Source organism: Equus asinus, chromosome 4, assembly GCF_041296235.1.
Source record: "Equus asinus isolate D_3611 breed Donkey chromosome 4, EquAss-T2T_v2, whole genome shotgun sequence".
In the NCBI taxonomy this organism is placed as follows: domain Eukaryota; kingdom Metazoa; phylum Chordata; class Mammalia; order Perissodactyla; family Equidae; genus Equus; species Equus asinus.
Window position 1 is genome coordinate 19,781,522 of NC_091793.1, and position 16,878 is coordinate 19,798,399.

Here is a 16,878-nt window from a genome sequence, read left to right on the forward strand (position 1 = left end):
AGGAGCATTTTTTCAAGACAAATGGCTGAATCTCAGTGTGAAGAATGAGGTCTGTGGCATTGCCTCTTCCCTGGTCCTATCCTCCACTCTCCAACTGAGTGGTAGCCTAGAAAAGAATCACCCACATTCCCAAGGAAGCTTCCTGAAGGAGCACATGGTGCTGGAGCATTTTGAAAATCTCATTCCCAAGTAATTGTCTCTATTTTAACTGGCTGAGGGTTCCCTGGAAGACCCCATGTGCAGGCCTGTCTGCATTTGCCCTGAGAGCTCCCCCAGGGAAAACAGCCTTTTCGTCAGGACAGTTTGTTGGAAGTAATCAGAGGCCACTGTTGAAAACCAAACCTGCATGAGACAATGGATAACAGTTGGGACATACAACATACTAACCACAAAACCTAAAAGGAGAGGCTGGGGTATGAGATGTCAATAGGGGCTTTGCAAACCTCTGACACATTCCTGGGAATCTAAGAGGCCATGCACATGTGTAGGGCTGTGTGCGGCTGTGTGAATGCTCAAGAAAGATCTTGGGGGACCCTAAGCTCTCCTATCTTCCTGAGCTTGAGATTCTGTGCAAACAGGAAGTGAAGGCTGAGGTAAACTTTTAAACTCTAAAGCCAGTGCCTGGCTGAGTATTGGAAGTAAGTCCCAACACACACAGGGAGAACCTCTGTGCAGCAAAGACTAGGAGAGTTACTGGTTCCAGGCATTTAAGGAAATCTCCAACCAAACATTAGTGGACCACCAAACTGAGCAGAGAATTCAGCGGCCACACAGAGCAAGGAACAGAGACATTATAGAATTAGTTCAGAAAAGACACTAAGCAAAGAAACAAGTGCAATGACAACCAGCAACCACAACAAACCCTGAGGAGCAAAGAGAATCTGATTTCCAGAGTTGCCACATTATCCTATCTGAAATGTACAGTTTTCAACAAAAAAAACTTACAAGCCATGCAAAGGAACTACTAAGTATGGCCCATATAGAGGGAAAAGGCAATCAGTGGAAACTGTCCCTGATGTTGGCGTTGTTGGACAAAGACTGCATATCAGCCAATTCAATACGTTCACACAACTAAAAGGAGCCATGTTTAAAGAACTAAAGGAAAGTGGGAGAATAATGTCTCACCAATCAAGGAATATCACAATGAGGTGGAAGTTATAAAAAAGGACTCAAGTAGAAATTCTGGAGTTGAAAAGTACAATAACTGATATGAAAGCTCACTATAGGGATTCAAGAGCAGATTTGAACAGGCAGAACAAAAATCAGTGATCATGAAGACAGCTCAGCTGAGCTAATCCAGGCTGAGGAACAGAAACAAGAGTGAAGAACAATGAGCAGAAACTCAGAAACCTGTAAGTCACCAGCAAGCATACAAGCATACACGTACTGGGAGTCCTATTAGAAGAAGAGAGAGATAAAGGACTAGAAGGAATATTGAAGAAATATTGAAAACTGAATACTCCCTAAATTTGATTTAAAAAATTAATCTAGGTAGTCATGGCAGCCATGGAGCAGGAGAGGCTGTCAGTGGGAGACTAGGTGCAGGAGGTGGAGCCAAACCTGAAGCCTGAGCCCTAGGTGGAGAAGTAGGAGGAGTGCCGAGTGGCAGCAACAAGAAGTGATTGTGCTTATCATATGTCCTTGGGCCACCTCCCGCTGCTCTTCCAGAGAGGAGGACTGAGGTCAGCATCATGGTGGAGTGAGTTCTTCCCTTAGTTTCTCCCCCCTAAGATACAATAAAAAGGACATTCATAAACCAGCAGAGGACATCCCTGCAACACAATAGACGTCTGAGAGGTCCACGCAGTCATATGTTTGAAAGTGGGGCTGCTGAATCTCCTGGAAGGCAGTGGAAGGAGGTAAGTGGATCTCCTCTCCCTCCCCATTGGCAGTGATCCAGAGCATGGGACCTCAAGTGGCAGCCACCACGGGAGTCTGAGAGGAGAAAGATGAAAAGGCAGCCCTCTGCCGGAAGGCTTTGGCTCTTGGAGTTGCCTTCCAGCCCACAGGAACGCCGCACATCAAGACAGCTGAGCAACTGCATGGCCGTCCCCAACAAGATGAACAGCCCAGGTGGGCAGCCAGTGAGTGCAGAGCAGGAGTGCAGGTGGGAAAGAAGGCATCCCCTCCCTCCATCCTGCCTGGTGCATCAGCTCAGCTGGTCAGCCAGGGCAGGGAATCCCCACAGAGCACCTGCATCTACATGTGTAAACCTGAGGCAGCCAGACGCAGAGAGCCCTATTGTCACAGCTTCCAACAGATGACCACAACTGCCAGGGGTTGTGGTGGGCTCAGAAAACTCAGTTCCTACCCCCACCCAAGGGTGGAAGGTGGAATCTGCCACTATGTGATGGCAAAAGTCCACCCCATCAAAAGCATGAAGAAATATATTAACATTCCAGACCAGAAAGAAAATGACAAGTACCCAGAAACCAATCCTGAAGACACAGAAATTTACAATCTAAATGACAGATAATTCAAAATAGTTCTCATAAAGAAACCCAACAGGTACAAGAAAACTCAGAAGGATAGTTCTTTGAACTCAGGGATACAATTAATGAGCACAAGGAATTCTTCACAACAGAGATTGAAACTATAAGAAAAAAAGAAACCACTCAGATATGTTGGAGATGAAGAACACAATGAATGAGATTTAAAAAAAAATGTGGAATCCTTCAAAAACAGAGCTGATGGGAAAGGGGCAAAAATGTGGAGACTAAACAACATGCTACTGAACAAACAATGGATTATTGAAGAAATTAAAGAAGAAATCAAATATTATGTGGTGACAAATGAAAAAGAAAACACGCCATACCAACTGATTTGAGATGCAACAAAAGCAGTCCTAAGAGGGAAATTCATTGCAATACAGGCTCTCTTCAATAAACAAGAAAAATCTCACATAAGCAACCTCAAACAACACCTAACAGAATTAGAAAAAGAAGAACAAACAAAGCCCAAAGTCAGTAGAAGGAGAGAAATAATAAAAATTAGAGCAGAAATAAATGATATTGAAACAAAAAAGACAGTAGAAAGGATCAATGAAACACAGAGTTGGTTCTTCAAAAAAATTAACAAAATCGACAAACCCTTAGCCAGAGTCACTAAGAAAAAAAGAGAGAAGTCTCAAATAAATAAAATTAGAAATAAGAGAGGAGAAATCACAATGGATACCAAAGAAATACAAAGGATCATAAGAGAATACTATATGCCAACAAATTGAACAACCTAGAAGAAATTGATAAATTCCTAGACTCTTACAACCTCCCCAAACTGAATCAGGAAGAAATAGAGAATCTGAATAGACCAATCACAAGTAAAGAAATAGAAACAGTAATCAAAAACCTCCCCAAAAATAGGAGTCCGGGACCAGACGGCTTCTCTGGAGAATTCTACCAAACATTCAAAGAACATTTTATACCTATCCTTCTCAAATTATTCCAGAAAATTGAGGAAGATGGAGCACTTTCTAACACATTCTATGAAGCCAACATCACACTGATACCCAAACCTGACAAGGACAACACAAAGAAGGAAAACTACAGCCCAATATCACTGATGAACATAGATGCAAAAATCCTCAACAAAATTCTGGCAAACCAAATACAGCAATACATCAAAAAGATTATACACCACGATCAAGTAGCATTTATACCAGGGACACAGGGATGGTTCAACATCTGCAAGTCAATCAACGTGATTCACTACATTAACAAAACGAGAAACAAAAACCACATGATCATCTCAATAGATGCAGAGAAAGCATTCAACAAGATCCAACATCCATTTATGATAAAAACCCTCAATAAAATGGGTATAGAAGGAAAGTACCTCAACATAATAAAGGCCATATATGACAAACCCACAGCCAACATCATACTCAATGGACAAAAACCGAAACCCATCCCTCTGAGAACAGGAACAAGACAAGGGTGCCCATTTTCACCACTCTTATTCAACATAATACTGGAGGTGTTGGCCAGAGCAATTCAGCAGGAAAAAGAAATAAAAGGAATCCAAATAGGCAATGAAGAAGTAAAACTCTCACTGTTTGCAGATGACATGATCTTATATATAGAAAACCCCAAAGAATCCATAGGAAAACTATTAGAAACAATCAACAGCTACAGCAAAGTTGCAGGGTATAAAATCAACATACATAAATCAGTAGCATTTCTATACACTAACAATGAACTAACAGAAAAAGAACTCAAGAGCTCAATCCAATTCACGATCGCAACAAAAAGAATAAAATACCTTGGGATAAATTTAACCAAGGAAGTGAAAGATCTATACAACAAAAACTACAAGACCTTCTTGAAAGAAATCGATGATGACATAAAGAGATGGAAAGACATTCCATGCACATGGATTGGAAGAATAAACATAGTTAAAATGTCCATACTACCTAAAGCAATCTACAGATTCGACGCTATCCCAATCACAATTCCAATGTCATTCTTTACAGAAATTGAACAAAGTATCCTAAAATTCATATGAGGCAACAAAAGACCCTGAATTGCTAAAGCAATCCTGAGAAAAAAGAACAAAGCTGGAGGCATCACAATCCCTGACTTCAAAACATACTACAAAGCTACAGTAATCAAAACAGCATGGTACTGGTACAAAAACAGGTGCACAGATCAATGGAACAGAATTGAAAGCCCAGAAATAAAACTACACATCTATGGACAGCTAATCTTTGACAAAGGAGCTGAGGGCATACAGTGGAGAAAAGAAAGTCTCTTCAACAAATGGTGCTGGGAAAACTGGACAGCCACATGTAAAAGAATGAAAATTGACCATTCTTTTTTACCATTCACCAAAATAAACTCAAAATGGATCAAAGACCTAAATATTAGGCCTGAAACAATAAGTCTTCTAGAAGAGAATATAGGCAGTACACTCTTTGACATCAGTTTCAAAAGAATCTTTTTGGACACCATAACTCCTCAGATGAGGGAAACAATAGAAAGAATAAACAAATGGGACTTCATCAGACTAAAGAGCTTCTTCAAGGCAAGGGAAAACAGGATTGAAACAAAAAAACAGCCCCCTAATTGGGAAAAAATATTCACAAGTTATTTATCCGACAAAGGGTTAATCTCCATAATATATAAAGAACTCACACAGCTCAACAACAAAAAGTCAAACAACCCGATCAAAAAATGGGCAGGGACATGAACAGACATTTCTCCAAAGAAGATATAAGGATGGCCAATAGACACATGAAAAGATGGTCATCATCGCTAATCATCAGGGAAATGCAAATCAAAACTACACTAAGATATCACCTTACACCTGTTAGAATGGCAAAAATATCCAAAACCAAGAGTGACAAATGTTGGAGAGGCTATGGAGAAAAGGGAACACTCATACACTGTTGGTGGGAATGCAAACTGGTGCAGCCACCATGGAAAACAGTATGGAGATTTCTCAAAAAGTTAAGAATAGAAATACCTTATGATCCAGCCATCCCACTACTGGGTATCTATCCTAAGAACCTGAAATCAGCAATTCCAAAAGTCCCATGCACCCCTATGTTCATCGCAGCATTATTTACAATATTCAAGACGTGGAACCAACCTAAGTGCCCAGCAACTGATGATTGGATAAAGAAGATATGGTATATATATACAATGGAATACTACTCGGCCATAAAAAATGACAAAATTGTCCCATTCACAACAACATGGATGGACCTTGAGGGTATTATGTTGAGTGAAATAAGCCAGACAGAGAAAGACGAACTCTGTATGACTCCACTCATAGGTGGAAGTTAACATACAGACAAAGAGAACTGATCAGTGGTTACCAGGGGTAAGGGGGAGTGGGGGGAGGGCACAAAGGGTGAAGTGGTGCACCTGCAACATGACTGACAATAATGTGCAACTGAAATTTCACAAGGTTGTAAACTATCATAATCTTAATTAAAAAAACAGAGCTGAAATTAGGGAGGACAGAATTATTAATTAAGAGGACAGAAATACAGAAATGCTTCAGGTGGAGGAGGACCAGAGAACTAAGACTAAACAGAAATGAAGACGTTCTCTGAGAAATATCCCACTCAATTAGCAAATGCAACAGAAGAATTATAGGTATTCCAGAGGGAGAAGAGTGGGAGACAGGAGCAGAGAGCTTCTTCAGAGAAGTAGTAGCTGAGAACTTCCCAAACCTGGGGAAAGGAGCTGGAATTACATGTAAATGAAACTAATATAATTCCTAATTACATCAATGTAAAAAGACTTTCTCCAAGGCATATATTAGTAAAACTGGCAAAAGTCAATGACAAAGAAAAAATATTAAGGGCACCAAGGCAGAAGAAAATAACCTACAAAGGAACTCCTATCAGGCTTTCAGCAGATTTCTCAGCAGAAACTTAACAAGCTAGGAGAGGGTGGAATGATATATCGAAAATACTAAAAGACAAAAACTTGCAGCCAGGAATACTCTATCCAGTGAAACTATCCTTCAGATATGATGGATAAATAAAAACTTTCCCAGATAAACAAAAGCTGAGGGAGTTCACTGCCACAAGACCCCTGTGCTCACAAGAAATGATCAGGAAGACCCTCATATCTGAAAAAAAAAAAAAGGGGGGGTTACAAAGCCTTGAGCAAGGACATAAATAGACAAAATCAGAAAATTGCAGGTCTCTATCAGAGCAGGTTAGCAAGCACTTAATTATAACATTAAAGATAAAGGGAAGAAAAGCATGAAAAATAACTCTAATCACTTCATTTTAATCACAAACTGACAACACAAAAAGGAATAAGTTGTGACAACAACAACTTAGATAGGGAAAAGGAAAGGGATGGAATCTGCTTAGACTAAGGAGATACGAGGCTATCAGAAAATGGATGAGCTCATCTATGAGATCTTTTATACAAACCTCATGGTAAGCACTGAACAAAAAATCAGAGCAGAGACACAAATGATAAATAATGAGAAAAACATCATAGAGAATCACCTAACTGAATTGGCAGTCGGAAATACATGGGACAAGAAACAAGGGAAATACAGAACAAATGGAAAACAAGTGAGAAAGGGGCAGTGTTAAGCCCTTATATATCAATAATCACTCTAAATATAAACTCCACTCAAAAGACAGGGAGTGGCTGGATGGATTAAAAAACAAGACCCAACAGTATGCTGCCTCCAGGAAACACATCTCAGCTCTAAAGACAAACACAGGCTCAGAGTGAAGGGATGGAAGATGATACTCCAACCTAATGGCAAACAAAAGAAAGCAGGAGTTGCCATTCTTATATCAGACAAAGTAAACTTCAAGATAAAAAAGGCAATGAGAGACAAAGAGGGGCAGTATACAATGATAGGGACAAACCACCAAGAGGAGCTAACACTTATAAATATATATGCACCTAACACGGGAAGACCTAAGTATATAAAACATCTATTAAAAGACCTAAAAGGAGAAAATAACTGCAACACAATAGTAGTAGGGAACCTTAACACTCCACTTACATCAATGGAGAGATCAGCCAGACAGAAAGTCAACAAGGAAATAGTGGAATTAGATCAAAAACTAGACGAGGTGGACTTAATAGATATATATAGAACACTCCATCCAAAAACAGCAGAAATACACATTTTCTCAAGTGCACATGGAACATTCTCAAAGACAGACCATATGTTAGGAAACAAGGCAAGCCTCAATAAATTTAAGAAGATTGAAATCATACCAAGCATCTTCTCTGATCACAATGCTATGAAACTAGAAATCAACTACAAGAGAAAAGCTTGGAAATTGACGAATATGAGGAGACTAAATAACATGCTACTGAACAACCACTGGATCAATGGAGAAATCGAAAAATATCTGGAGACAAATGAAAATTAAAATACATCATACCAACTCATAAGGGATGCAGAAGAAGTGGTCCTAGGAGGGCAATTCATAGCAATACAGGCCCACCTCAACAAATAAGAAAAATCTAAAATATGTAATTGTAAACTACACCTAACAGAATTAGAAAAAGAAGAACAAACAAAGCCCAAAGTCAGAAGGAGAGAAATAATGAAAATTAGTGCACAAATAACTGAAGAAGAAACACAAATACACCGTAGAAAGGATCAATGAAACTAAGAGCTGCTTCTTTGAGAAGATAAACAAAGTGACAAACCCTTAGCCAGACTCACTAAGAAAAAAAGAGAGAAGACTCAAATAAATAAAATTAGAAGTGAAAGAGGCGAAAGTACAATAGATAACACAGAAATACAAAGGATTATCAGAGAATACCAGGAAAAACTATATTCCAACAAATTGAACAATCTACAAGTTATGGATAAATTCTTAGACTCATACAAACTCCCAAAATTGAAGAAGAAACAGAGAATTTGACTAGTCACAAGTAAAGACATAGAAACAGTAATAAAAAATCTCCCAAAAAATAAAAGTCCAAGACTAGATGGCTTCTCTGGAGAATTCTAGCAAACATTCAAAGAAGATTTAATAACTATCCTTCTCAAACTATTCCAAAAATTGAAGATAGAATGCTTCCTAACTCATTCCATGAGGCCAACATTACCCTGATACCAAAACCAGACAAGGACAACACAAAGAAGGAAAGTTACAGGCCAATATCGCTGATGAACATAGATGCAAAAATTGTCAACAAAATATTGGCAAACCGAATACAGGAGTACATTAAAAGGCTCATACACTGTGATCAACCGGGATTTATACCAGGGATGCTGGGATGATTCAATGTCCACAAATCAATCAGTGATGCACCACATTAACAAAATGAGGAATAAAAACCACATGATCATCCCAATAGATCCAAAGAAAGCATTTGACAAGATCCAACATCCATTTGTGATAAAAACTCTCAATAAAATTAGTACAGAAGGAAAGTACCTCAACATAATAAAGACCATATATGACAAACCCACAGCCAACAACATGCTCAATGGGGAAAAACTGAAAGCCATGACTCTGAGAACAGAAACAAGATGAGGGTGCCCACTCTCACCACTATTACTCAACATAGTACTGGAGGTTTTGGCCAGAGAAATTAGGCAAGAAAAAGAAGTAAAAGGTATCCAAACTGGCAAGGAAGAAGTGAAACTCTCATTGTTTTCAGCTGACACAATTCTATGCATAGAAAACCCTAAAGAATCTATTGGAAAACTATTAGAAATAATCAACAACTGCAGCAAAGTTGCAGGGTACAAAATCAGTTTACAAAAGTCTGTTGCATTTCTATACTCTAACAACAAACTAACAGAAGGAGAACTCGAGCATACAATCCCATTTACAACCTCAATAAAAAGAATAAAATAGGAATAAATTTGACCGAGGTGAAAAACCTATACAATGAAAACTATAAGACAGTATTGAAAGAAACTGATGATGACATAAATAAATGGAATGATATTCCACGCACACGGATTGGAAGAATAAGCATAGTTAAAATGTCCATATTACCTAAAGCAATCTACAGATTCAATGCAATCCCAATCTCGCAATCAGAATCCCAATGACATTCTTCACAGAAATAAAACAAAGAATCCTAAAATTCATATGGAGCAACAAAAGACCCTGAACAGCTAGAGCAATCCTGAGAAAAAAGAACAAAGCTGGAGGTATCAAAATCCGTTACATCGAAATATACTACAAAGCTACAGTAATCAAAATAGCATGGTACTGGCACAAAAACACACACAAATCAATGGAACAGAATTGAAAGCCCAGAAATAAAACCACACATCTACAGACAGCTAATCTTCGACAAAGGAGCCAAGAACATACAAAGGAGAAAGGAAAGTCTCTTCAATAAATGGTTTTGGGGAAACTGGACAGCCACATGCAAAAGAATGAAAGTACACCATTATCTAATGCCATACACAAAAATTAACTCAAAATAGATTAAAGACTTGAAGGTAAGACATGAAACCATAAAACTCCTAGAAGAAAATATATTCAGTACACTCTTTGACATCAGTCTTAGAAGCATCTTTTCAAATACCATGTCTACTCAGGCAAAGGAAACAAAAGAAAAAATAAACAAATGGGACTGCATCAGACTACAGAACTTCTGCAAGGCAAGGGAAACCAGGAACAAAATGAAAAGACAACATACTCACTGGGAGAAAACATTTGCAAATCATATATCCGACAAGGGGTTAATCTCCAAAATATATAAAGAACTCATACAACTCAACAACAAAAAATTAAACAACCTGATCAAAAAGTGAGCAGAGGATATGAACAGACATTTTTCCCTAGAAGAAATACAGATGGCCAACAGGCACATGAAAAGATGTTCAACATCACTAATCGTCAGGGGAATGCAAATCAAAACTACGAGATTAAACCTTATGCCTGTCAGAATGGCTATAATCACCAAGAGAAGAAATAAGTGTTGGAGAGGATGTGAAGAAAAGGAAACCCTCATACACTGCTGGTGGGAATGCAAGCTGATGCAGCCCCTATGGAAAACAGTATGGAAATTTCTCAAAAAATTAAAAATAGAAATACCATATGACCCAGCTATTCCACTACTGGTTATTTATCCAAAGAACTTGAAATCAATGATTCAAAGAGACTTATGCACCCCTATGTTTACTGCAGCATTATTCACAATAACCAAGAAGTGGAAGCAACCCAAGTGCCCATCAACTAATGAATGGATAAAGAAGATGTGGTGTATATACATATATATATATATGCAATGGAATACTACTCAGCCATAAAAAAAGACAAAATTGTCCCATTTGTAACAACATGGATGGACCTTGAGAGTATTATGTAAAGTGAAATAAGCCAGACAGAGAAAGACAAACACCACATAATTTCACTCATATGTGGAAGATAAACAAACACATAGACAAAAAGAACAGATTAGTGCTTAAGAGGGGAAGGGGGTTTGGGGGTGGGTAAAAGGGGTGAAGGGGCACATATATATGGCGACTGACAAATAAGAATGTACAACTGAAATTTCACAACATTATGAACTATTATGACCTCATTAAAATAAAAAAATCAATCTAGACATCCAAGAAGATGAGTGAACTCCAAGTAGGATAAAATCAGAGATTTACACCTACACATCATACTCAAACTGTCAAAAGAAAAAGAGAGAATTTTGAAAGCAGCAAGAAAGATGTGAGATGTGTGTCACTGTGAACAAAGGATCCATCCTCAATAATATTGACATCAGATTTCTAATCAGAAGCCATAGAGGCCAGAAAGCAGTGAAATGACACTATCCCACAGGAGCTGACTAGAGGATGCAACAAGCTTAGGAAAGGGCCTCCAGGCTCCACCAATTGTCCGTGGTGGAGGGCAAATGGGGAGCCCAGAGAACAACCGTGTTGCCCCTCAACACCCAGGTTTAAACTTGCCACGGCCAGGCCAGAGCCTGGGAATCTGGGCTGTGCTGCAAGTCGGGCGAGGACCCTGAGCCTTGTGGGGAGCAGCCTGCATCAGAAGAGGTCCCGTGCAGGCATCCAGGGGCATTGATGAGAACCAGGGCACTTGGTGCTGGGTCTGTGTGTGAGAATCTGTGCACCAGAGTGTAAGTGTGACTTTGCGTGTTGACGTGTTGTCTGAGTGTGGGTGGTATTGTGGGTGTGTAGATTTCTGTGTGGTGTTTCTGTGTGTGTGTACATGTGTGAGCAAGGAAATAAGAGTCTGGGAAAGGGTAAGTGTGTGATTAGGTGTGTCTGTGTGTGTCAAGTGTGTGGGGTGAGGTGAAGGACAAATGGAGAACCTCAGCCCCCTCTGTCTCCCTGCCACCCCCTGCCGCTGTGGTTCCTCTCATCATCAGACAAGTGCCAACGACCTTCCAGGGGAAGGCCTCTCAGGAGGAGGCAGGTGTGATAAGGGAAAGCAAGGACTTGTTCTGCGAATGAAGCTGTCACCACACTAGGGGGTGAGAGGCCTAATGAGACAGGAGAGTGGCAGGATCAAGCCCAAAGATCCCTGGTTCTGCCTTGAAGCTAATACAATGCTAAGGAGTCAGGCTGGTAGGGGGGATATATTGACTTCCTCCCACCTACACCCAGGGTAAGCACCTGGAAAGAACAGCAAGGACAGGACTTCTGTGCCACCCCTGCACTGACCTTCCCGGCCCCTCCCTGCACCCTCTGGCAGCACAGTCATGCCAACAGGTAGGCTCAGGGCAGAGGGCAAAGGCCAGTCTGGCTGCTTTATAAAGAGGTCCCAGGTTGGTCACACCCTCAGGGTTGGTGAGAGAGCCCTGCCTGGCCTGGTCCTGGTGCCTGGTGTGGTAAAGGGTGCCAGTGTGTCTGGAGGAGCCCAGTGCCCACTAAAGTAGCAATGGGAGCACTGACCGGGGATACACTGGGGCTCCTGGTCGTGGCCGTGGCTATCTTCCTGCTCCTGGTGGACCTGATGCATCGGCGCCAACGCTGGGCCCCACGCTACCCCCCAGGCCCCATGCCCCTGCCTGGGCTGGGCAACCTGCTGCAGGTGGACTTCCAGGACTCGATTTGCAGCTTTACTCGGGTGAGGAACGTGTGAGGTAGGCACAGAGGTGCTGGGGATCCAGCTAGCAGTAGACAGTGGGTGGTGGAGAAGCCACAGGCTGGACAAGGAGCTGGTGGAAAGGAGGAGGCAGGTGTGAGAGGCCTCCTGGGGGAGGGCAGCTGGGCAGGGCCTGGGGGACAGTTTGAATTTTCCCATCAAAGGTCAGAGAGGGCAAAAGTCGGGAGTGCGGACGGACTTGGTTGTGAGTTTGGGATCCAGTGGGACATGGCATAAGTTATGCGAGCCTGAGTCCCTTCTGATGACATCAGGAGGAAAGATCTTGAGATTGGGGGAGGGGAGTCTGCTCATGAGCCCCATTTAATTCAGGAAGTCGAAGTTGAGAGGGGACGGTGATCAGGTTCAAATCTGTTGCTGCTGTGAGACCTTGGGCCTGATTGCTCACCTCTCTGAACCTCAGTTTCTTCTGCCTGTAAAATGGGATGCTAACTTGGCCTTCTGACAATTTCGGTGACCTCTGCAAAGTCATAGCTGGGTGGCGTGATCCAACGTGAGGTCCTCAACCCTATAGGTTGTGACCCCCAGCATAACAAAGCCAAATACAGTCCTTGCACGTGCTAGCTGCCAGCAGCTCGGGGGTCCCCCAAAGCTAGCGCCAGGAGACTAGGGCTGGCAACGGGGCGGGGGGCCAGGCTTCACCAACGCCCTCGACCCTCGGCCTGCAGCTGCGGCGTCGCTTCGGGGACGTGTTCAGCCTGCAGCTGGCTTGGAAGCCCGTGGTCGTGCTCAACGGGCTGGCGGCCATGCGCGAGGCGCTGGTGCACCGCGGCGAGGACACCTCCGACCGCCCACCTGCACATATCTTCGAGCACCTGGGCTTCAGGCCGCGCTCCGAAGGCAAGCGGAGGAGGGGGGGCACCGCCGCCCGGCAGGGACTGGGACCGCAGTGACCGTAGACCCGGCAGGCACAATTGGAGGAAGGATGGTGGTCTCCTAGCGCAAGGATATGTCAGCAAATTTGTTGAACGGCAGGCGGAGGAAGGAGCCTGCGCCAAGCTCGAGAGGGGTGGATGTGGGCGGCGCGGAAGGCGGGGACTTGCAGGGAATGCACGGGCACCGGGCCAATGCGAGAAGAAAGGGGACGTCCGGGTGGGCGGGAAAGAGGGGGGACTGAGTCAGTGTGGGCGGGTATGGGGCGGGCCAGGGCCTTCCCTGAATCGGAAGAGTGTCACGGTGTGGAGAGGAGATTGGGGCCAAGAACTACCCGCAGCGGGTAGAGCTGGCGAGCAAAGTGGGCGGACAGAGAGTTGTACCCTTCCCCAGCCAGGGGCGAGTATAAAGTGGGCGGGATTTTGAGGGGCCCAATGTGGTTTGGGTGGTGGGAGCAGGGGCGGGGCCTTCACCAAAGCGGGCGGGACTGAGAGAGTAGAGCCTGGGGCGGGGTCAGGGGAATATCGATGCCTTGACGGAAGGGCAGGCGAGCCTGTGAGCAAGGTGTGCGCGCAGAAGAGGGGCGAGGTCACAGCCGAGCCACGCCCACGTGGCCGCCCCACCCACAGGGGTGATCTTTGCCCGCTTTGGACGCGCGTGGCGGGAGCAGCGGCGCTTCTCCGTGTCCACCCTGCGCAACTTCGGCATGGGCAAGAAGTCCCTGGAGCAGTGGGTGACCGAGGAGGCCTCGTACCTCTGTGCCGCCTTCGCCGACCAGGCCGGTGAGTGCTGGGCTGAGGGCCAGGAGACAGGGATGAAGGCTGGGGAAGAGGAGATGGAGGCGACCCCCTGACCTGCACCGTCCCCTTCCAGGAAGGCCCTTTAGCCCCAACGCCCTCCTGAATAAAGCGGTGAGCAACGTGATCGCCTCCCTGACCTTCGGGCGCCGCTTCGACTACAACGACCCGCGCTTCCTCAAGCTCGTGGACCTAACAGAGGACTTGGTGAAAGAGGAGTCAGGCTTCCTGCCCGAGGTTAGAGGGTGGAGGAGGCCAAGGAGCCCTGCAGGCGAGCTCTAAGGAGAAGGCTTCTGCCCTGCAATGGGCCTCGGCGGAGGAGGATTTGCAGAGAGGGACCTTGGCTCAGCCGGCCCCAGGGGAGGGCTAAAGAATTTGTACCTCTTTCGTTCAAAGCCACAGGAACCCATGAGATGTAGATTTTAGATTTATCCTTTTGGGGCCCAGGTCAGGACACAGTGTCGAGGCCTCAACTTTGGTAGGAACCAGGTCAATGGTGGAGACACCCTGGAGGATGCTGGGAACTGACTGGGGGAGGTGAACAAGGGAGCACAGTGAGGATCCAGGACTGTACATGTATGGCCCCAAAAGGTGCTGAACGCGATCCCCGTGCTCCTGCACATCCCCGGGCTGGCTGCTAAGGTCTTTCCAGGGCATAAGACCTTCATGGCCCTGCTAGATGAGCTGGTCACCGAACACAGGATAACCCGGGACCGGGCCCAACCACCTCGAGACCTGACTGATACCTTCCTGGATGAAGTGGAGAAGGTGAGCTGCCAAGGACAGGGACAAGCTGGTGGGTTGAGGACCCAATGATGCAAACCCAGGCAAGGTGGGGCCTATGTATCACCCAGCGTTAGGGCACCTCGGCTGAAGGGTGCAGAGTGAGAGGCCATTTGGGGTTCCCTCACTCTGCCCCTGAGCCCACCCTCTCTGCATGGCCCAGGCCAACGGGAACCTGGAGAGCAGCTTCAATGATGACAACCTACGCATGCTGGTGGCTGACCTGTTCTCTGCCGGAATGATGACCACCTCGACCACGCTGGACTGGGCGCTCCTGCTCATGATCCTGCACCCAGATGTGCAATGTGAGCCCACACTGGAAGCCTGGTGGGATGGGCCAGGGTGGAGGCAGACAGGCTGGGGACCCCGACCTTGGGATGGCCACCAGGAGCTCTGAGCAGAGGCTGGGCCCTGCTCACAGGTCAAAGTAACCTCCTCCTCCACATGGGCACAGCCCCTGCACGGGAGTCAGGAGGTTGGGGTGCAGCCCCCTGTGTTCTGACCACTGTGGGGACGCTTGTCTTTCCAGGCCGTGTCCAACAGGAGATCGATGAGGTGATAGGGCAGGCGCGGCGACCAGAGATGGGGGACCAGGCCTGCATGCCCTTCACCATGGCCGTGGTCCACGAGGTTCAGCGCTTTGGGGACATCATCCCACTGGGCGTGGCCCACATGACATCTCACGACATTGAAGTGCAGGGCTTCCTCATCCCCAAGGTAGGCCTGCGGCCCTCCTCACCCCAGCCCAGCTCCACGTGCCCCCTGGTAGCCCCAGCATTACCATTGCCAGGTGGGGCCAGGACTGGAACCCAAGCCACCTAATTCTCATTTCCACTGGCACCAAGTGTCCAGCCTGGGAGGGTATGGGGATGAAGTAGAGGCAGGGCTGACCCCGTCCATTCAGAGCCCCAGTGGGGGGCTGGGGGGAGAAGACAAACTAAAATATGCTGCAGTGTGTTGGAGGAGCCATGCATGCAGGGACAGGTGGCATGAGGGCACCTATGAAGGGAGGTCACTTGGGCATGACATGGGGACAGGGAGGGTGCCAGGCAGCTTCTGGGGCTGAGATTGACTTGCAAGAGATCAGGTCTGTACCAGGCAGAGAGTGTGGCCCAAGCACGTTTGGTGGCAGGGTTCTAGGCATCCCCCAGCCCAGACCACACCCATGCCAGGCATCTCCTGCCAGGGGACCACGCTCATCACCAACCTGTCATCAGTGCTGAAGGATGAAACTGTCTGGAAGAAGCCCTTCTGCTTCCACCCTGAGCACTTCCTTGATGCCCAGGGCCACTTCGTCAAGCAGGAGGCCTTCATGCCCTTCTCAGCAGGTGCCTGTGGGGAGCCCGGCTCGCTGCCCCTCCTGGGGAGTCTTGGAGGCGTGGAGCCCAGGCCCCCAGGCTCACTGACCCCCATCCCCACCCACAGGCCGCCGCTCGTGCCTCGGGGAGCCCCTGGCCCGCATGGAGCTCTTCCTCTTCTTCACCTGCCTCCTGCAGCGCTTCAGCTTCTCGGTGCCCGCTGGGCAGCCCCGCCCCAGCGATCATGGTGTCTTTGGCTTCCTGGTGACCCCGTCCCCCTACCAGCTCTGCGCTGAGCCCCGCTAGAGGGGTGACACCAAGCCTTGAACCCACTCCTCAGCAGGGGTCCTGATGTCCAATAAACCAGTATGATGCTCCAACCTGGTTTGAGTCCCTTATGGGCCCCCTGACCAGCTCCTGGCTGTGATGTGGCCTCAACAGCCTCCCCAGGGCCAGCTCTTACCCTTCCCTGATCAAGCCTTATGTGGCATTTGACCCCATTTGAGAGACTGGCATACTGAGGCTCAGAAGGTGACAGCTTACCCCCTAGTTACCCATGGAGACCCAACACTGGTTACTCAAATTAATGACAAAA

At 45.8% G+C, this 16,878-nt stretch overlaps 1 protein-coding gene across 1 annotated transcript; it reads left to right on the forward strand.

Moving 5' to 3' along the window:
* Positions 1-12,198: 12,198 nt before the first annotated feature.
* On the forward strand, positions 12,199-16,663 carry LOC106848501 (vitamin D(3) 25-hydroxylase-like). Its single transcript, XM_070506796.1, has 9 exons — positions 12,199-12,496; positions 13,201-13,372; positions 14,035-14,187; positions 14,279-14,439; positions 14,794-14,970; positions 15,149-15,290; positions 15,515-15,702; positions 16,172-16,313; positions 16,411-16,663. The coding sequence occupies exons 1-9, from the start codon at positions 12,308-12,310 to the stop codon at positions 16,587-16,589; spliced, it is 1,503 nt and encodes a 500-aa protein (XP_070362897.1). The 5' UTR covers positions 12,199-12,307; the 3' UTR covers positions 16,590-16,663.
* The last annotated feature ends 215 nt before the right edge of the window (positions 16,664-16,878 follow it).

Coding starts and splice junctions, on each gene's coding strand:
- LOC106848501 (XM_070506796.1), top strand. CDS start 12,308: ATGGGAGCACTGACCGGGGATACACTGGGGCTCCTGGTCGTGGCCGTG. Junction 13,373..14,034: donor CTTCAGGCCGCGCTCCGAAG/GCAAGCGGAGGA, acceptor CCCCACCCACAG/GGGTGATCTTTGCCCGCTTT. Junction 14,440..14,793: donor AGTCAGGCTTCCTGCCCGAG/GTTAGAGGGTGG, acceptor TGGCCCCAAAAG/GTGCTGAACGCGATCCCCGT.